Here is a 21,334-nt window from a genome sequence, read left to right on the forward strand (position 1 = left end):
TGAAGTGCAAGTTGCAGAGGCTACCAGCTGGGGCAGGGGTGGGGGATGGGGGAGCGCCTAGGACAGGAACTTAAGGGGTGCCTCAGACCCAGAGGTGATCTGAAGAACAGAGGTGATTCTAGGAACGCTTAGCCGGCACCAAGGGGCTGGAGGCCGCAATTGTGCCCCACTCGTTCCATGATCTGGGAACTCATTGACCTTTAGAGAGAGCTGGGAAGCCTGGGCAGGCGCGGGGGCCCTGGTTGAAAGTGGGATCCGATGCTTGGGTGGCGGCGGGGCTGCTAGGGACTGGAAGGAAATGGGAGCGTGGTGGAAATGGGACCGCCATCACCTCAACTCCTGCCGGCCGAGCTTCCCCGGGCTCGGGAGTGCGGTGCACACAGAGTGACCAAGTTTGGAAACGTGCGTGCGCGGTGCAGGATGGGGGTGGGGGACCACACTGGCACCCAGCCAGTCCTGTGACCCCAGGAGAGAAGGACACTTCCCCAGCCCCCACGAGCCCCGGGCGGCTAGACTGTGCTCCTGACGGGTCTGGGCCGTCCCTGCTCCAGGGTCAGGCGCAGGAAGGGAAAGCTCTAGGTCTCTGTGTGTCACTTCGTTGTTTTTTTTTTTTTTGTTTGTTTTTTTTTTTTCCTCCGTGTGTGGTTTTTAACTTGGAGCTGTTTCATAGGAATTCCGGTAATAAAGACTTGGTGTTCTCTTGGTGCACTGATGTGGCCAGCGGCGTGGGCTGGACCGTCCTCCTTTTCCCTGCGCAGGGGATAGAGTTTGGCCTCTGGAGAAGAGCCAAATCCTTGGGCCACCTGCCTTGCTCCCCCGCCCCACTTCCACTCCCCCCCCCCCTGCCCGGGGTTAACCCTCAGGGTTGTCTCTGGAGTCCATAGGACTCAGGCATCCTACACACCGCCTCAGGAGGTGACACCAGTGGCCTGTGCGACCTGCTGGCTGTGTTTAACGCTGCTCCTTTCTTCCTCTTCGCCGTGCAAAAAACCGCTTGCTGATAAGCGAGAAAACAGGGTTGAGAAACCCAGCCTGTGGCGAAAGTGCCACACCACGCCTTCCTACGTTAAACACAAAGCTTCTGGATTAACGATGACGTGGAGCGGACCGGAGGTTCGAGGTGTGCATCCAGAGGCGTGCACCTCACACTTGAGAGGGACTGTAACCATCTTTCTCTAGAAGTATCTCAACTTACACAGGCAGGGGCAGGAGGCTGGCTACTGAAAGAGGAAACGGGTGCCCTCTTCAGAACAGGCCATTCTCAAGGTTAAAATTCTTCCTTGTGTGGAGCCCAAGGCTTCCTTGTGGCATTTAACAGTTCATCTTTCCTGTTCTGGGCTCAGGGTCACCCCGCCAAGGGTGTGCCTCTTCCCCTCAATTTCACTTTTTCACTCTAGGATACAACAACTGTCCCCCATGCGGTTCCATCAGGGCCCTCCCTTGACCCTAGCAGATACAGGTAGGCTGGTATGGTGGCATCCCTCAGACGGCTGGCATGCTGTACTAGGTAAACTAAGATTCTCTTCCAGCCTTAGGCCAGTCATTCAGCAATATCCTAGGGCTATGCGTCCTGAAGGAAAGCTGGAGAGCCATCTGTGGGCTTTTAGAAATGCCCGTTCTCAAGGCTAGAGAGCTGGCAGAGTGACTAAGCACATACTGCTCCTGTATAGGAACCAAGTTCAATTCCCAGCACTGACACCAGGCAACTCCCAGCCGCCTGTAACTCTAGTGCCGGTGGATCTGATGCTCACTTCTGACATCTCTCTCACACACATACACATATGTGCATATTTTTAAATTAAAATTTAAAAAATGAAATGCTCCATTCCAGACCTTCTGCATCAAAAATGAAGGGTGTGACCGAGCAATCTGTGGTTCCTACACACACTGGAGTTTGGGAGCCATGGTGTTAGGGTCCTGCTCCCCAAATGCTTTCTCAAAATCCCTATGCTTAGTACTCCAGACCAATTAAATCAACAACTGTGGGTTTTGTTTTCAAAGTGGCCCAAGGAGGGTTCAAGTTGGCAACCAGGTCAGAACCAGGGCTCCAGGCTGTCAGTCAGGTGATTCATGAGCGGAGTCGATCTTGCCCAATAACCACTTTACAGATAAGGAAATGACATAAATTTAAGTGACATGCCAGGCTCACAGAATTGGAGCTGAGGTAGTCTAGCAAAGGCGCCCCAGGCTGCCTTGCCTGAAAGCAAGCGCCTTGCTGCTTCTGCTCCCCCTTTGCTCCGAATGTGCTCCCAGCAGCCACCACCCCCTGGGAGCTTGTTAGAAATGCTAGTTACAACCGGAAGGCGCTGGAACAAGCCCTGAAGATGACTCCAATCCATACTCAAGTTTGAGAACCACAGTTCTGGACCAGCAAGATGGTTCGGTAAGTAAAGGTACCGACTGCCAAGTCTGACAATCTGAGTGTGATTCCCAGAACGCACTGTGGAAGAAGAGAACCAACTTCTGAAAGTTCTCTTCTGACCTCCGTGTGCATGCGCACACGCACAAGCACAGCCACATGATTATAATAAATAAACATAACTTAAAAAAGAAGCTCCCGCTGGGCGGTGGTGGCGCACGCCTTTAATCCCAGCACTCGGGAGGCAGAGCCAGGTGGATCTCTGTGAGTTAGAGGCCAGCCTGGGCTACCAAGTGAGTCCCAGGAAAGGTACAAAGCTACACAGAGAAACCCTGTCTCGGAAAAAAAAAAAAAAAAAGCTCCCAAAGCTTCAGAATTATATAACATGTTTTTAACAATTCATCATAATGACTTGTATGAACACCGTAGCTTAAGAAACTCTAGCCAGGCAGTGGTGGCGCACGCCTTTAATCCCAGCACTCGGGAGGCAGAGCCAGGTGGATTTCTGTGAGTTCGAGGCCAGCCTGGGCTACCAAGTGAGTTCCAGGAAAGGCGCAAAGCTACACAGAGAAACCCTGTCTCGAAAAACCAAAAAAAAAAAAAAAAAAAAAAAAAAAAAAGAAAAGAAAAGAAAAAAAGAAAAAAAAGAAACTCTACAACATCAGGTCTGAGATTTGCACTTTCAGAATGCATGTGTCCTCTTGTACTCGGTTTGCAATTTAGCCTGGAAACGCAACTGTAGAATCTCGGGTGATTCTGATATACAAAGTTCTTAGAGCCATGTGCCATTCTGTCTAGTACTGTAAGTTGCGACTGAACACCTTCAGTGTAACTTGTAACTACCCCACAGCGGGCGGGGGGCAGGGGGTGGGGAGAGCCATAATTGGGTTAAAGAGTGTGAAGAACAGACCCAGAAGAGACCAGCAGCCTTTGTACACCACGCTCATCTGCACATGGGAAGCTCCTAGAAGCCACACGGCAATGTTCAAAGATTTCTGTAAAAATGCAGCCAGGCTCTCTGGAGTCTGACCCTGCCGGTGCCCCTGGCCCTGCATACATTTTGGCATCCCTGGGCATTGGCTCTAACTTGCAGGAAGATCATAGGGTTTGATGGACATTGTGCACAGAAGAACAGGTGTGGTTATTATGCTGGATTCTCAACTTCTGTCTCCTAGTTCTCTGGGAGCACCTGCTTGGGAGTAGGGGATAGTGGTCAGAGAATCTGTCCTGAAGACCAAAAGGGGCAGGTAAGGTGTGGGATGACGATGGTGATAGCATTTACTAGGGGTTCACTGTGTGCCGGTCACTCTTCTGGGGTGGTTCGTATGTTGTATTGTACCTAACCCAGCAACGATGACATGAAATCAGTCCCATTACTCCCACTCTTACCCACTAGGAAACGGAGGCACAGGGCGGTGCAGAGATGGAGTTGATAGCCGTCGTTAGTAAATGCTAGTCCCTGGATTTAAACAAGTCAGCAGTAGAATTCCAGAGTCGATGCCTAAACACTAAGCTACCTGGTGGAGGCAGGTGGAGGACAGGTGGTAAGATCCAGGATCCCCACATGGATACAACTTGTGAAGAACAGAAAAAGGCCTACCTGCTCAGCGACACCTCCCAGGGATCTGTGATCCAGCAGTGTGTCCGGAACCCCCTATTAACATTCTTTATCTGGATTTAAAAACAATCTCCGAGCGTATGCAGCAAACAGGAAGCCGGCTATTGAGAGAAAAGTACGCAGAGGCCTTATGCCCATTATCACAGCACAGATTCATTTGTTGGATTAGTGATCTGGGCCAGCTAGAGGGAAGCTGGAACTTTCTGGAGCTGGGGGTAGATGAAAAAGGGTCTGTGTAAACCTACTGCCCCCAGGTGGTCATTTGCAGAAGTGACAGTCACTGACCACAGAAAGATGAACTATCATTTTTGCAGGAGGCCTTTGGCCTCAAGCCATACAGACCACAGGGAGTTTGTTTCTATAGCTGCATTTGGAGAAATTTGCAAAACAAAGATCGTTTTTAGTTTAAAATGTCACTAAAGCTATATAAGCTTCAGGACCCATAAAACAAGCGCTGCCCTGCCTAGGAGGACCGCCTACAGGTGTCACTTCTAAATTTTGTTTTGTTTTGTTTTATTTTGTGTGAGAGAGGATCTCACTATGTAGCCCTGGCTGGCCTGAAACTCACTCTGTAGACCAGGCTGGCCTCAAACTCGCAGAGATCCGCCTGTCTCTGCCTTCCAGTGTTTGGATTAAAGGCATGCGCCACCACACCTAGCAGGTGTCATTTGTAGAAAATAAAGTCACTATTCTTTTTATTTAAAAACTCTGTTTATTTATCTTACTGTTATAGTTGGGGATGAAACTCGGGGCCTCATGTATACACAGGCAAGTGCTTTGCCACTGTACTAGATCCCAGCTCTCGGGATCACTAATTAAAGAGGAAAAACAATCATGTCAGGAGGATTGTTCCAGGGACTCCCGTGTGAACAGCTGTGAAGCTTCACATAAACATTGCACAAGCCTGTCTTGTCACCCAACGTGTAGGGCGCTGGAGAGGTGGCTCAGTGGTTAGGAGCACTGGCTGTTCTTTCAGAGGTCTTGAGTTCAATTCCCAGCAACCACATGACGACTCACAACCATCTATGATAGGATATGATGCCGTCTTCTGGCGTGCAGGTATACATGCAGAGCACTCATACACAAAATACAATGTGGCCTGGATGCAAAACTCACAGAACTAGAACCAAGACCATCCACTCTAACTTGCAATGTAAACTTGAGAAAGTTGTTTACCCATTTGCAGACTAGCAGCCTGGCTGTCAATCAACCCAGAAGCTTGCTAGAAACACAGTTCAGGGCCCCACTCCAAACCAACCTAATCAGATTCTGCCTTGCTCGAACTCCCTAGGAACTTCCTGCCAGGTTCACAAGCCCTGAAATACCTGCCCTGAAGGGGTCTCATCCTCAGTGATCCATGCAACCCCTCAGAATGATTCTAATCAGCATAAACTCCAACAGGCAGCTGCTCAGGCTCAGTTCACCCCAATTTCCTTGGCTGTGGAAAGGAGCCAAAGTCACACAGACCTCCAGGGTAGTTATGGGCAACCCCTCAGAATGATTCTAATCAGCATAAACTCCAACACGCAGCTGCTCAGGCTCAGTTCACCCCAATTTCCTTGGCTGTGGAAAGGAGCCAAAGTCACACAGACCTCCAGGGCAGTTATGGGCACAAAGTGTTGATCTCTCCTTTGTCTGCGCTGGAGTCTCCTTCAGGGCAGCAACCTGTTAGCGCAGGGAAGCTGGGCAGCTTGTAACAATGTCTCGTGAATCGTTAGATGTGATTTAACGGTGGAACGTTCCTAAGTGTGGAGTCCTCAGAAATCATCATCAGTTATGTTTACCCACAAGTGCTTTGCAGTCCTAACACACCGGCTCTTCGCAACAAGGCTTCTTCCGCCCCACCGCACACCCCTGAGACAGAGTCTCACTGAGTAGCCCAGACTAGCCTGAACTTGAGGCCCTCCTGCCTCCACCTCCCAAGTGCTGAGATTACGTATGTGCCCGGAAAAGACTTTCTGTTGGGTCTTATGGTTAGCTCAATTTTACAGAAGACAGTTGAAGCCCCAGAGGATTATAAAAAGTCCCACTGAGGCAGGGGACAGTCAGAGATTAAAAATGACAGTACACACTCAATGCATGGTGGGCTCGGAGAACACTTCCACACAGTATGTCTTGGAAAGGCCTCAACGGGAAGCCAGACCCAGGTGGCAGAACCAGATGTGTGCAGGCAGTCGTAAGTGGCCCGTGGTCACTACGGCATCATTTGTCCTGACTTGGCTTTATTCGTCCATGCTGTTGTCTAGAAAACTCACTAAGAACTAGTGGAGGGCCCTGCACCAGGCTGGGTGTGGGCAGAGACAGGCCCAGTTCCTGCCCTGAAAGAAGCCCAGTGAGACAGACAAGTAGACAACCAGAGCTGTGAGGGAAGGACTAGGTTGGGGGCACTCAGCCCATGTGGCTGGGGATGGTGGGGGCTGCAGGTGTGGGCATCCTAAGGCGCATGCTCAGCTAGAAAGGCAAGCAGAGCCCGACAGCCTGGAGAGGAGCAAAGGCATTGTACCCTCCCTTCCCTGCCCTGCACCCTCCTTGCCCTGGACCTATTCAGTAGGGGTGTGTGTGTGTGTGTGTGTGTGTGTGTGTGTGTGTGTGTGCGCGCGCGCGTTTTGAGTCAGGGTCTCTTTATGTAGTCTAAGCTGGTCTGGAACACACTATGTAGTCCAGGCTGTGCAGCCCTATACATTTTGGCGGTGTGTTTGTTTTTGAGACAGGGTTTCTCTGTGTAGCCCTGATGGTCCTAAAACTGTAGACCAGTTGACCTCAAACTCACAGAGATCCGCCTACCTCTGCCTTCTGAATGCTGGGATCAAAGGCATGCGCCACCACCTCCCGGCATATGATTCTTATGCTGTGTATGAATACACACTATTTATTTCCTCTCATTTAAAGCAATTGCTGGGGCCAAGGAGATGGCTCAGCAGGTAAGGGCACTTGATGCCAAGCTGGGGCACCTGAGTTTAATCTTTGGTGTCTACACGGTGAAAGTAGAGAAACAACTTCCACAGGTTGTCTTCTGGCATGTGCACCCCTCATAATTTTTAAATATTTAAATGACGCAATTGTTTATTCATTCCTTGATCCCAGACCTCCAGCACATGAAGCTAGCAGTTCTCATGATTTCACCAGCAGGCTGGCATCTTCAATGTTCTTTCTTGTAGGACAAATTCCTGTGCATCTCTCTCTCTCTCTCTCTCTCTCTCTCTCTCTGTTTTGTTTTTTGAGACAAAGTTTCTCTGTGTAGTTTTGATGCGTCCTGGATCTTGCTCTGTAGACCAGGCTGGCCTTGAACTCACAGAGATCCGTCTGCCTCTACCTCCCGAGTACTGGGATTAAAGGCATGCGCCACCACCGCCCGGCCCCGGTGCACCTCTTAAACAAAGGTGCTGTTTACAAAGATGTTGGTAGAATATAGGGAAACCAAGTAGGGTAGGTATGTAGATGGGACCCCAAAGCTAATGACGAGAGCACAATTCAACAAGCCGAACCAGGTCTGAGGGACAGTTGTGGAGAGGGGCTCAGGGTAGGCTGTGACCTGTGTTCTTGGAGTGTAAGGGAGGGAGTAGGACGTAGAGCAAAGCCCAGTTCCACTCCCCTCCTTCCTTCGACTCCCTGCCAGTGCCTCCAACTTCAGAATCAACTAGGATCTAGCTGGAAGCAGAGGGCAAGGGGCTGGTGCGTGCAGTCCACAGAGGTGGGGTTCCTGCAGTATAGGGCAAGGTGAAGAGTGGCAGAGGGTGATGTGGATCAGCTGGCAAATGGGGGTGTTCAGCTCTGACTATCCAATGTTGTGGGCGGACCTACCTCTCCTTCATTTCATATACTGAAATTCTAGCTAGCTCTAAGTCCATGAGAATGTGACACATTTGGAGATAGTCTTTATATTTTATAAAGATAGACCTTAATCCAATATGAGATTAAAACACACATAGCTTTGCTCATGGAGAAAAGACCATGTGAAGAGGAAGAGAGCAAGCAGACATCTACAAGGTAAAGAACCGCACTATAGAAATACCCAGCCCCGCCTCAACCAACGTGATGGCATGTGCTTGTAATACCGCTACTGACGAGGCCAAGGCCAGAGAATTGCAGAGAGTTTGAGACCAGCCTGGCCTACAGAATGAGTTTAAAGCCACCCTGTGCATAAGGCTTTATAGTGAGATTGTCCCCTCCCAGCCGCAAGACAAGGACTTAGGAAGCCTAGCTTGCCTTCAAAGCTTTGTCGCTGAGGATGACCTTCAACTTCTGATTCTCTTGCTTCTGCCTCTGGAGACCTGGGATGACGCGTGTGCATCATCATATCCTGTTTATTTAATGCTGGGTTTTGTGCGTACTACAAAAGCACTCTATGAGCTTCACTGTAGCCCTAGACTGACAGCTCATCTCAATAAGCCACCACCACAATCTGGGCATGGGGGCACATGCCTTTAATGCCAGCACTTTGGAGGCAGATGCAGGTAGATTTCTATAGTTCAAGGTCAGCTTTGTCTACATAAGTTTCAGGCCAGCCAGGGTACTTAGTGGTACCCTGTCTATAAACAAACAAACAACAACAAGCAAGGGGCTGAAGTGATGGTTCATTAGAACACATACTGCTCTTGTAGAGTCAGGCGAGAGTTGGTGTTTAAGGGCTAGTGGAAAGAATGGATCACTGGGCTGGAGAGATGACTCAGAGGTTAAGAGCACTGGCTGCTCTTTCAGAGGTCCTGAGTTCAATTCCTAGCAATTCCTGAGTTCAATTCCTAGCAATCGCAAGGTGCCTCACCACCTTCTGTATGCCTGCAGGCATACATGCAGGCAGAACACTGTTTTGGGTGTGTCTATAACTGAGTGGTAGAGTACTTGCATGTGAGACATTAGGTGCCTCAATCTCCCAGAAGGCGATCTGCAGAACGCCATCAAAGGCTGCACTCCCAGCTGGGCATCACAACAGTGACACTGTGACCATCATGGGACAGTTGCTGACCAGCACTTACTGTGTACCCCAGCCTGTCCCATTCAGCCTACTCTAGAAGACACAAAGCCTCAACTGTCCGTTCTGTCTGTTCCCAGCTACCCAACAACATCATCCTGTGTTATGAGCAAACATGTCTTGAGTGTGGGCTTCTGATCAGCCATGTCTCCACACTCCCAAGTACTCCTTTTTGTCCACCAATACTCTGTTCTTTCTGTTGCAGAAGGATTAAATGTGACAATGGAAAGGAGAATTTCAAAGGTTCAAGGTGGATCACTCCAGGATAACTTCGAAAAATTCCCCACTTTGTTATTTCTTCTGGCTCGAGAATTTATGTCTTCTGCTTTCCTCCATGAACTTGGAATACACCTTTCTTTCTTTCTTTCTTTCTTTCTTTCTTTCTTTCTTTCTTTCTTTCTTTCTTTCTTTCTTTTTTCCAAGACAGGGTTTCTCTGTGTAGCTTTGTGCCTTTCCTGGGACTCGCTATGTAGACCAGGCTGGCCTTGAACTCACAGAGATCCGCCTGCCTCTGCCTCCCGGAATAAACCTTTCTAATTCTTTTGCAGCATAGACTGTGCTAGCTTACAGGGGCAGGCCTTGGAGGGAGAAGGGAAGTATGTCTGGGGACTAGGGCAGCAGATAGCTCTGACACAGACAGAATTAGAAAGTTGTTGAAGACTGGGAAGGTTATATTTAGCCAGGAGCATGTTTACTCCCCAGAGCTGACTCCCTTAGATCTCAGGGACCTGGGAGCCAATTGGCCCAGGGGCCAGAGTCCTTTTCTCTTCTTTCTTTCTTTTTCTTTTTAGATTAAACATATGGTATAATGTCCTAGTTTATAGGTAGTGGACTTGCAGACACACATCTCTTCTTCTTCTTCTTCTTCTTCTTCTTCTTCTTCTTCTTCTTCTTCTTCTTCTTCTTCTTCTTCTTCTCCTTCTCTTCCTTCTCCTCCTCCTGCTTCTTTTCCTTCTTCTTTTTAAGATTTTGTTTTTAAAACTACCCTGTGTGTGTGTGTGTGTGTGTGTGTGTGTGTGTGTGTGTGTGTGTGTGTGAAGGACAGCTACAGGCTGGTGCCCATGACCTCCAGAGCCATCAGGTCTCCCTGGAGTTGGAGTTACAGGCTTTTGTGATACTGGGAACCGAACTCAGGTCCTCTGCAAGAGCAGTATATGCACTTAACTGATCTGCCACCTCTCCAGCCCCTGTTCTAGAGTTTGGAGGCAGGAGTGATGCCACCTCTCAGCTCAGGCCTCAGGTCACTGTATCTCCTGCTGCTAAGGACAGTTTTGTTAAAGCCTTTTAGCTCCTGTCTCCAGCGTTTGGCTAGTTAAGGCAGCACAGTGGGAGAGTGCTCAGGTTGGGCTGGATCCCGGTTCAATCAGCTGCATATCAGACAAAGGTACTTAAGTTCCTGCGGCTTTGCTTTCTCACTCATAATGAGGATGATAATAGCTACGCTGTGGGTAGGCGGAGTTATCTCTGAGATAACACAAACAAGCGGCAACTGCCCTAAAAACATTCCCTGCCTTCCCTTCTGGGACCTCCCTTAGAGTGGGAGGATTTTGAGATGACTTCATGCTTTTTCCTAAGGACAAAGATAACAGGTTCCTTGGCGACCTAGTGTGTGATTCAAAACATTCATTGGGTCAAAAAGTTTACATATGAATACAAACTCTTTACAAGGCAAAATAAAGAGAAAAAACACCTCTGAATTAACCCTTGCATTTTTGTCCTAGGGATAACTGAAGTCCACAGTCCCATATCCTTTGGCACAGATTTTATCCTCATACAAACACTGGCATCTGTGGATGGATGGCTTCTTTTTCCCTCTTACAGGCTGGAATCCTCAAGTGATGCAGTTTTTTTTTTTTGTTTGTTTGTTTTTTGTTTCTTTTTTCATTTGACCACAAACAAGCCATGGACACTAATCTAGGTAAATACAGATGAACTAAGTTTGCTGATTTTAATAGCTGCATAAAGTTTAGTAGAACCAATGAACTCTAATTTTCCAGCCACTTTTTTGTTTGTTTGTTCTGAGATAGGGTCTCTCTACATAGCCCTGGCTGTCCTGGAACTCACTATGTAGACCAGGCTGACCTCGAACTCAAAGAAATCCTCTGCATCTCAAGTGCTGGGATTAAAGGTGTAAGCCATCATGACCCGGCCATTTGACGAATTTTAATTAATTAACTATACTTGTATGGATATTTTGCCTGCATGTATGTCTGTGCCTGGTGCCTGCAGAGGTCAGAAGAGAACATCGAATTCCCCGGAACTGGAGTTACAGGTGATTATGTGAGCGCTGGAACTCGAATCTGGGTCCTCTGGAAGAGCAACCAGTGCTTTGAATTGTTGAGCTCTCTCTCCAGCCCGATGGATTTTTTTCTTTTTAGTCTTGTCACTACAATCAACAATGATGACCCTTGCACAAATACCCTGATGAAACGCCTTAATTTCTACGGAGTCCTCCTGATCTAAGGCATCCATCTCTCCAAACCCACACTTTGAAAAGCTGACCACTGACAGGCTACTTTCCCCCAGATTTTCAGCTTCCTCCCTGAGCGTGTTAGTTCTGAATACTTTTCACATTTTAAACTCCAGAGCTAGCGGGCGGGCGAGTGACGCCCCCAGAGGAGGAAACGCTACTTGCAGGCAGCTTTCCACTGAGCGTGAAAGCAGATTGCTCCAGCGACCGGCTTAAGGAAGGAGGCCTGGGAAAGTGACTTCGCCCCTCTTTGGGTCTCAGTTTCCTTCTGCGTAGCCTAACTGGCCAAGATTAGGTCTAATCGAGCCTGGAGCCGGTGGCTTCAAATGTCAAGATTGGCTGGCTGACTGTAGGATGTGCCTCATCTCCGCGAGCCCCACTGTATTCCCTCCACACTGCCCGACCTGCGGGAGAGGAGGAGGCTTCCTAAAGTCAGCAAGAAACCAAGTGCCACATTCAATCTTTGCCCTGGACCAGTCGATTACTACTCCCGCGTAGCTTTGACGCACTCCTGCCCTTTCCGGATCGGCCATCGATTGTTCCTGTCTGGCACCCCCCCCCCCCGTCCCCGCAGGAGTAACGGAGCGCGCCCGCTCAGCCCATCATTTGCTTCTGCCTGACTCCGCCCTCCGGACGGCGCTGAGGCGGGACGGTGATCCTCGGCTCGGCCAGCAGCTGTTTCCCCCTTCGCTTGCTTGCTGCCGTTTCCGCTTCCGGTAGCAGCTAGCGGCTTTCTGCCCTAGGTGACCATGGCGGGGAGCCGGCTGGAGACGATTGGGAGCGTGTTTTCCCGGTGCGTGCTCAGAGTCGGGCATGAGCAGGGGTCCCAGAGGGTCACGGCCCTCCTGGCGTGGCCGGAGCGGGACGCGGTTGCGGGTGTCCGAGCCCGGAGAGGCCCTCGTGCTCCCTCCTGGCTCGGAAAGTTTGTCGACGTCCCCTTGGATTTCTGATCTGTCACTTTAAAGATTCGCCACCCCACTTCGGGGGAGACCTCTGGAATAAAGAAGGGGCTGAAGGGCTTGGAACGGTGGATGGGCTGGGGGGTTGGGATGCATGCGAGAAGGTAAGAGTGGCGTAAAGTTGAACGTGGTGGCTCATGCCCATAATCTGAGCACTTGAGAGGCGAGGCAGGACGATCGCCACTAGACCGAGGCCAACCTGAGCTATGTAGCGAAGTCCAGGCCAGTCAGGCTACTGGAGGACTTTTTGTCAAAACAAAAAGACAGCCTGGCGTGGACACGCTGTAATCCTAGCACTGGAGAAGTTCAGAGAGGCATTAAATTCAAGGTTATCCTCGACTACATACTGAGTTTAAGGCTATCTTAGGCTACGTGAGACCCAAACAACAACAGGACTTAACACTGGCCTTGCTAGGTTGCTGTGGAATGTGGCCATGTCTCCTCTAGGTGGGAAGCCCTGCGCTGCTCTGGCCTGCCTTAAGTTGGTTCAGGGACTTTGACAGGCTGTTGTAATGGACTGACAGTGGTTCTGTTCCCTCTCTAAGGACGAGGGATCTGATGCGTGCTGGAGTGTTGAAGGAGAAGCCGCTGTGGTTTGACATATATAAGGCCTTCCCGCCGCTGAGAGAGCCTGTCTTCCGAAGACCCCGTTTGAGATATGGCAAAGCCAAAGCTGCCATCCAGGACATCTTTTACCGCGAGGATCGGATTCGAGCGTGAGTGGCTGTCCCCTGTAGTGAGCACGGATGCAACCGACCTTCAGAAAGGAAGGTTTATGTGGAAGTCTGCTAACGAGCTGACAGGGACTTGCTCTGTGGAGTTGGTCTTGTATAGCAAGTAAAATAATGACATCTCACTCCTCCCCTGTGGTAAGAGGAAACAGAAGTGTTTGTTTGTTGGTTTGTTTGTATGCTTGAGACAGGATTTCTCTGTGTATCCCTGGCTGTCCTGGAATTTACTCTGTAGACCAGGCTGGCCTCGAACTCAGAGATCCGCCTGCCTTTGCCTCCCAAATGCTGGGACTAAAAGCGAAGGCCACCACCATCCGCCAGAAACAGAAGTTCTAAGAGGTGGAATCTGGAGCCCCTAAACTGACAGAACATCGCAGCTGATGTTGTCTGTTTATTGGCGGTCTTTTTTGTGTGAGGTACCGTGATAGGCCCTTCACAAACATCAACTCATAGACTTTAATAACCCTGTCAGAGTGGGCAGTTATCATTGCCTCTGTTTTCTTCAAGAGAGCTATGAGGCTCAAAGGTTAACTGCCTGTGGCTGCACAGGAGGGGCAGATCTGGGAAATCAAATTCTGACTCCAAGCTTAAGTTGGCTGTCACATCTGCTTCTTTGGAAGTGGAAATCAGAGGAACAAGGTCTGTGGATTTAACATCTAATGATCATCGAAGCCAGTCAAGTAAGATGCTTAGAAGTTCAAAGCACTTAACGTCATCACCAGACATTTGAAGGAAGTGCTGTGTACTTTCTTTCTTTAGCATCTATTTCTTCTCTGTTTTTCCTCTTGAGACAGGGGATCTTCCTGCCTCTGCCTCTGGAATCCTGGTATTATAGGCATGCGTCACCATGTCTGGCGTATTAGTACATATTCATTATAGAAAATTGAGAGACAACAGGAAAGCATAAAGAAGAAGATCAGATCCCCATCGCCCTATCTTTTGAGGCAGTGGTTTGAAGGCAGCTCCTGGAACTTAGTTTTGTCACTTTGGAACACTGTCCCTGTAATCTTGTTTCACATCGTAAGACAAAATGCTAGAGTCGTAAAGGTGAAGGAAGATGCTGTTGTTTAAATGTGGTGTTTTTTGTTTTTTGTTTTTTTTTTTTTTTGAGACACGGTTTCTCTTTGTAGCTTTGGAGCCTGTCCTGGAACTTGCTCTGTAGACCAGGCTGGCCTTGAACTCAGAGATCCTCCTGCCTCTGCCTCCTGGTATTTTGTTGTTCTTAAGATTTATTTTTATTTTTAATTACATATCTCTATGTGCATGTGAGTGCAGGTACCCCTCAGAGCCAGAGGTCTTGCAATTTTTTTTTCTTTTTCTTTCTTTTTTTTTTTTTATTTTTCAAGACAGGGTTTCCTCTGTGCAACAGTCCTAGCTGTCCTAGAACTCACTCTGTAGACCAAGCTGGCCTTGAACTCACAGAGATCCTCCTGCCTCTGCCTCCCAAGTGCTGGGATTAAAGGCGAACGACACCACTGCCTGGCAGCAGTTTTTTTTAAATAAAGATTATTTTTATTTTATATGTATAGAGTTTTGCCTGCATGTTTATCTGTGTGTCTGTGTGTTCACCGCTGGAGGAGGCTGGAAGAGGGGGTCAGACACCCTGGAGTTGGAGTTAGCGTCAGTTGTGAAGCTGCTGTCCTCGGTGCTGGGAACGGTGGGCACCCTGGTCCTCTGGAAGAGCAGTGCTCGCTCTTGCTCTTAACTGGTGAACCATCTCTCTAGCCCCACAATGCCTCTCTTAGTGTATGGAAGCTGTTGATTTTGTTTTACAAGTTTTCTGCTGTGCCTCCCGTCAGACGCTGTTCTACACTGTTAGGCACTTAGACAGCATATTCACACCCACCAGGTTTTTTTTTTTTTTTTTTAATTTATTTATTCATTATGTATGTATACAGAAGAGGGCGCCAGATCTCATTACAGATGGCTGTGAGCCACCATGTGGTTGCTGGGAATTGAACTCAGGACCTCTGGAAGTGCAGTCAGTGCTCTTAACCTCTGAGCTATCTCTCCAGCCCCCAGGTTTTGTTTTTGTCGGCCTCTTCACCTTTGTGTTTGGGAAGGTCTTTTTCAGGAAACTCAACTATCTTATTTAATTTTAACCCAGGGTGATCTTGAACTTGTAGTCTTTCTGCCTCTACCTCCTGACTTCTGGGATTCCAAGTATGTGATATCACATCTGAGTTTTTATGTTGTTATTGTTGCTGTTTTTTTTAAAATATAATTTACTACATTTACTTATCTATTTAGTTTGTGTGTACTTGTGCACATGTGTGTGGGCATGCGTGTGGGGTCAGAGGACAACTTGTGGAAGTTGGTTTTCGCCTTTTACCATCTGAGTCCCAAGGATCGAACTCTTATCATAAGGCCTGGGGGCAAGCACTTCTTACTCACTGAGCCATCTCGCTGGTCCCAGGCCTACCTTTTTTGAATTACTTTTAAAGTACTAATCAGGTGTTGAAGCAAATGAAAATATGTATTCTTTTTTTTTTTTTTTTTTTTTTAAGATTTATTTATTATGTATACAGTGTTCTGTCTGCATGTATGTCTGCAGGCCAGAAGAGGGCACCAGATCTCATTACAGATGGTTGTGAGCCACCATGTGGTTGCTGGGAATTGAACTCAGGACCTCTGGAAGAACAGTCAGTGTTCTTAACCTCTGAGCCATCTCTCCAGCCCGAAAATATGTATTCTTTAATTTGCTTTCCACTCCTTCTAACCTAAATTATGTTGGAAAATGGGCTTCTAATGTCCTTATAGTTCTTTTTCTTTTAATTAATGAAGAAAAGTTCAGATGTCACCTAGCTGGGCATGGTGGCTCACACGTGTAATCCCAGCACCTGGCAGGTGAGGCAGCTGGATCAAGAGTTTGAGGTCGGCCTGAGCTACATAGTGAAACTGCTCCCGATAACCAGGGCCGTGTCTCAGTGATCGGGCTCACCTGGCGTGTGTGAGGCCTCAGTTCTTCAGTCTCTAGTTCTGTCTCTCTGACAACTCCACCCTTAAAAAAAGACCTACCATGGACCATGTGCTGTCATCTTCTCAGTGGTTAGTGAAGCTCATGGCCTGTGGTTCATAACCGTCCGTTGATGAACCGTTAGTGGTGTGATGATTGGAAGAAACCACTAGGCTGTCGGGAGAAGACAGTGAAAAGGGAGATGGGAGGTTAAGACTTAACTAGTTCTGTGTTTTTTGAGACAGGGGCTGAGTCCAGTGGAGGCCAAGCTGATGTCAGTTCTCTGCAGCTTCTTACCTCAGCCTCCAAGGTGCTGGGATTACAGACAAGAGCTAGCACCCTCTGCTCTCCGTAGCACTTCCCGACCCAGCAGGACAAGCATGTTCTTGCTCTCTGAGACTTTCAGACATTTCTGCTCTTTGTGCTTTACTGTGCTGAAATTGGACTCAGGTTCTGATCCATGCCGGGAAGCACTCCGCTTGTGAGACACCACAGACAACTCAGGTTCTTGTCCACATAGGGAGCACTCAGCCTGTGAGACACCACAGACAACTCAGGTTCTTGTCCACACAGGGAGCACTCGGCCTGTGAGACACCACAGACAACTCAGGTTCTTGTCCACACAGGGAGCACTCAGCCTGTGAGACACCACAGACAACTCAGGTTCTTGTCCACACAGGGAGCACTCAGCCTGTGAGACACCACAGACAACTCAGGTTCTTGTCCACACAGGGAGCACTCGGCCTGTGAGACACAACAGACATTTTGGTGGTTTGTTTCGAGACTCATTGTGATTCCTGGGTGGGACTTGCTGTGTAGATCAAGCTGGCTTTGAACTTGGAGATATCTCCTACCTGTGAGAGTGCTGTCTTCTCGCGGTGTCCTTCCTTGGGAGAGGACAGAAAGGAAGCATGCCTTCTGTCTTTTCCGAAGGACACCAGTGCTGTTTGTTTAAGGGCTGTGTGTGTGACCTGGTGAACTCCCAAAGGTCCCGTCTCTACTGTCACACCTTGTGGTTTCCACAAAGGAATTTGAAGTTGATAGCAACCACTACATAGGAAAATGGACAGAGAAGATGGATAGTTTACAGGAAAGGAATCCAGTTTGCTTTCAAACTTGAGAGAGTGTCCAATGCCATTCTTTTTCTCTTGTGTGTGTGTGTGGGGGGGGTTGATGGTGCTGAAACTGTAATTACAGTTTCCAGCCTATCAGTGTGGCGGGGGCCGTGAAACAGGAAGACAGGCACTTGTGTATTGTGGAACTTTCCTGAGTGTAAGTTTGGCACTGCTGCTTTGAGAGGCACGTGAGCAGTTTGGGAGGTTGGTTTTTGTTTTGTTTTAACAGATACATGAGCACATAGCTTGGTCTCGCTCTACCATGTCTGTGGATTTATTCATGGACTCACCTGTACAGCACACAGGCAGTCAGGTGTTCTTACAGCAGACTTGATGGCAAAGGACTGGAAACAGTCTCTGCACTGATGTGAGATAAACTCTGAAAACACAAGATATGGGGTGAGGGGTGTGCGTGCTTAATGGTACTGGCCTCTGTGGGGGTGATGGAAATGTTTTGGAGGGCCAGCGAGATGGCTCAGTGGGTAAAGGCGCTTGCTGCCAAGCCTGATGACCTGAGTTCAAGCCCCAGGATCCACATGGTGGAAGGAGAAAATCTACTCTCTCAAGTTGTCCTCTGACCTCCACTCATGTGTTGTGACATGTGCCACCTACACATACTTAAGTAAACAAATAGATGTAACTTTAAAATGTTCTGGAACTATTGAGGTGATAGTTGTATGACTGATGGCACTAAATGTCACCGGTACACTTAAGAAGGGTTGTTAAAATTTTCATTGTGTTTCATTAAAGTGGAGATGTACATGTATGCACATGTTTGAGTACTGCTACAGCATCCATGTAGAAGTCAGGGGACAACTTCACAGGAGTCCTGTCCTACCGTGTGGGCTCTAGGGATCAAACTCAGGTCGTTAGGTTTGGCGGCAAGTGCCTCTACCTGCTGAGCCACTTCAAAGGCCCAACAAGGACTAATTTTTCCCCAGTTTAAAAAAAAAAAAAGGAAGATGGGTACCCTTCTTTTGGTTAAAGGATGTGGCTGGGAGACTTGAAGACTTACTATGAAACCCGCGTGTGAATCTCCAGCACCCATGTGAGAAGCTGGGCCTGGCTACATGGGCCTGTAAACCTCAGCCTTGGGGGGCAGAGGGAAAGCAGATCTTGAAAATGTGCCGGTCGACCAGCCTAGCCAAAATGGTGAGCTTCCAGGCCAGTGAGAGACCTGGATTCAAAGTGGAGAGTGGTGGAGGAAGACATGATGTCCTACTCTGTCCTCCACGTGCCCGCAACACTCAGTGTGCATGTGGCACACACACACACCACACACTCACACACACACCACACACTCACACACGGAGTGATGCGTCTGTGGTGTTATTTGTGGTGGGGCATTTCGGAATGTGGTGCCCCATGAAACTGTTGCCCTCGGAGAGGGGAGCAGGGCAGTTGGGGAGGGAGTGCTCTCCCTGAGCCCCTCTGTCCCCTTGCTGTATGCATCGTTCTTTGGGTTAGGCTCTGAACGTCTCGGGTCCAGCATGCTCCGCAGTCCTCTGCCCCATTCCATAGCCTATCGTGGAGATTCATATTGTTTTTGTATTTTCTAGGAAATTCTTTTCTGTCTATGGATCTGGTCACAAAGCTTTTGATCTGTTCAACCCCAACTTCAAGTCTACCTGTCAGCGGTAAGTATTGCCCAGACTTGAGTAAATCAAGCTCCCCCGAGGATTCAGCTTTTTTTTTTTTTTTTTTTTTTCAAGGTGTAGGGTTTAAGATAGGGTTTCTCTGTGTAGCCCTGGCTGTTCTGGAACTCGCTCTGTAGACCAGGCTGGCCTTGAACTCACAGAGATCACCTGCCCCTGCCTCCCGAGTGCTGGGATTAAAGGCGTGCTCCACCACCGCCCAGCTCAGCTGTCACTTTGAGGAGTTGTGTGGAGGTCTCCCTCAGGAGGGGTGCTCCTCTAGGCAGCTCTCTCTGGGGCTTGCTTGCTACTGTGCAGCAGATTTCACCATAGCCCCAACTCAGGCCTGGGGTGGGCTGCTTGGAATTGCAGGTTTGTGGAGAAGTACATGGAGCTGCAGGACCTCGGAGAGACAGATGAAGAAAAGTTGTTTGTGGAGACCGGGAAGGCTCTGCTGGCAGAAGGGGTCATTTTAAGACGAGTAAGAGAGGCAAGAAATGTGAGTACCTGGTTGTCAAAGCTATTCTATTGGGCCTCCGGGGGTGGAGCTCAGCAGGAGCGTGTGTGCTCAGCTGTGCATTTGTGTGAGTGCACACACACACACACACACACACACACACACACACACACTTAATTTCAGTTGGCGTTGTCTCTCTGGCAGTAAAAGGGGTGGTTTGCTTCCTGAAACCTTGGCTCATGCCTTTAACCCCAGGTCACATACTGCTGCATTGACTATCCTGGGGTTCTGTGACTACTGCTTACAGCGTGTTGCTGTCAAGCCCTTGGGAATGTGGTTCAGGAGACATTTTTGTGCACTTGCTGTTTGTCAGAAGACAATTGACTTGAGATGTCATTGCTGAGCGTTTCCCTGATGCCAGAGTGTGCCTGGTCACACGGCTGCAGCCAGCTGTGTGCACTGGCGGCGGCTGAGACACATGCTTGTTCCTGGTCTTGTAAGCAACATGACGATTGTCACATTCCCTCAAACCCTAACAGGTCAGTGTCAGACCCCAGGCTTCGCCGGAAGGAAACCAGCCTCAGGAAGATGCCCAGGAGCCAAAGACAGACGTCTCCTCTCCGTGAGGCCCTTCTGTGCACTGAGCGCGCCCATCACCTGGGACATGGCTCGGCTGAGCTGTGGACTCTGTTGGTCTCCATCTCAGTACCGTGGATTGAAAGCACCAGTTTTGTGAACTTTTAATTTATGACATGGTTATATAAAGGGTTTTCTAATGCTTTCAAAGTCGATAACACCTGGAAACTTCCAAAGGTGTCTTGTGCTGGCTGCGGCCGCCGCGTTGAACCTTGCCCTTGTTCTCTCTGGATCCCACAGAATTCTACTTGACCATGTAGTGTGGCCCCTCGGCCCAGTGTTTCTGTCTGCAGGTGGTGTCTGTTCCTTTTGCTGTAATGCTATTGACTGCAGCTTGAAAGGCCCAGCAGAGGCCCAGCCAGCTGCAGTAAGATTGAGGACCTGTCTGATGTGGACGAAGACCAAAACCATAACTTGAGTGTCATGGGTTAAGTGTGTTGGAGATGATTAGCATGGGCTTGCAGCTCATAGGTGGCTTAGAAATGTTTGTTGAATGAATAAATGATCACACTTAGCTAAAGACTGGTGTTTTTATTAGTAACTGGATTTTCAAGATGGCAGGGGTTGGGGCAACTGATTCAGATGGTCTTCTCCATGAACACCCTCCTCCTGGCTGCTTTATCAGACCATGTTTTACTAGTAAACGAGATGACCGTTGTGATGCAGCTCTGTATTTGTGGGTAGTAGTTTTCATCCTGAAGTCGAAAGCAGCTTCAGACGGTCCTTACCTTAAAGCCCCTGTGGCTTTTCCATGCAGTTCTCTGAGTGCAGACCTTCTCTGTCTGGACTGAAGGACAGAGTCCAGGTCTCGGCCTGTCCACCTCATTGTATGGGAGAGCTCGGTGAAGGTGTTGCAGCCCCTGGCTGAAGTGCCTCTGTGCTGCTTCCAGTGTTGATGCTGCGTTATGATTCCTCACGATGGGGGATCTCACCTTCAGATGGAGAAGCAAATCGGATCCCATCCATTCCAAGACTTCAGACACTGATTGGGTCCCAAATACCCAGGTAGACTGTGGGGAGGGCACCGGACAGCGGTGCTGCAGATGTTCTCAGGAGGGCGGCCCGGAGCTGGCTTAGCGCCCTCCAGTCCTTACATTTCTGGGTTTTTAGTTTTTAAATTCTGCTTCACCATCAGGATGTGAGAATGCCTTTCTCCACGTTCTGATATTGAGAGTCAGCCTGTGGAAGGGAGGGGACTCAGGATAGCCCTGTGAAGGGGGGTGGAGAGCTGCCACAAGGACTTGTGAGGTTAAGGACTGAAGTCCCGCTTTGTGCAGAAGCCTCCCTCAGGCTGCTCTGGTGTTTGGAGAGGATGGGACCCCTTCTTGCCATAGAAAAGTCTAGAATCAGGTTGAGAAGACCGTGGCTTGAGAAGCAATGAGGAGGACAGGAGCCCTTTTGAGTTACTGTAGAAACCTGTGGTAGAGGGC

General features: G+C 48.9%; 1 protein-coding gene across 2 annotated transcripts; it reads left to right on the forward strand.

Moving 5' to 3' along the window:
• Positions 1 to 12,059: 12,059 nt before the first annotated feature.
• Mrps23 (mitochondrial ribosomal protein S23) lies at positions 12,060 to 20,424 on the forward strand. Of its 2 annotated transcripts, none has more exons than XM_059271489.1 (5): positions 12,060 to 12,159; positions 12,921 to 13,091; positions 18,737 to 18,814; positions 19,184 to 19,310; positions 19,808 to 20,424. In XM_059271489.1, the coding sequence occupies exons 2-5, from the start codon at positions 12,934 to 12,936 to the stop codon at positions 19,892 to 19,894; spliced, it is 450 nt and encodes a 149-aa protein (XP_059127472.1). In that variant the 5' UTR covers positions 12,060 to 12,159; positions 12,921 to 12,933; the 3' UTR covers positions 19,895 to 20,424. The 2 variants fall into 2 exon arrangements, with proteins under 2 accessions (XP_059127472.1, XP_059127471.1); XM_059271488.1 differs by having other exon boundaries at positions 12,075 to 12,209.
• Positions 20,425 to 21,334: the final 910 nt, after the last annotated feature.

The sequence above is a fragment of the Peromyscus eremicus genome, chromosome 8a (assembly GCF_949786415.1).
Source record: "Peromyscus eremicus chromosome 8a, PerEre_H2_v1, whole genome shotgun sequence".
Classification (NCBI taxonomy): domain Eukaryota; kingdom Metazoa; phylum Chordata; class Mammalia; order Rodentia; family Cricetidae; genus Peromyscus; species Peromyscus eremicus.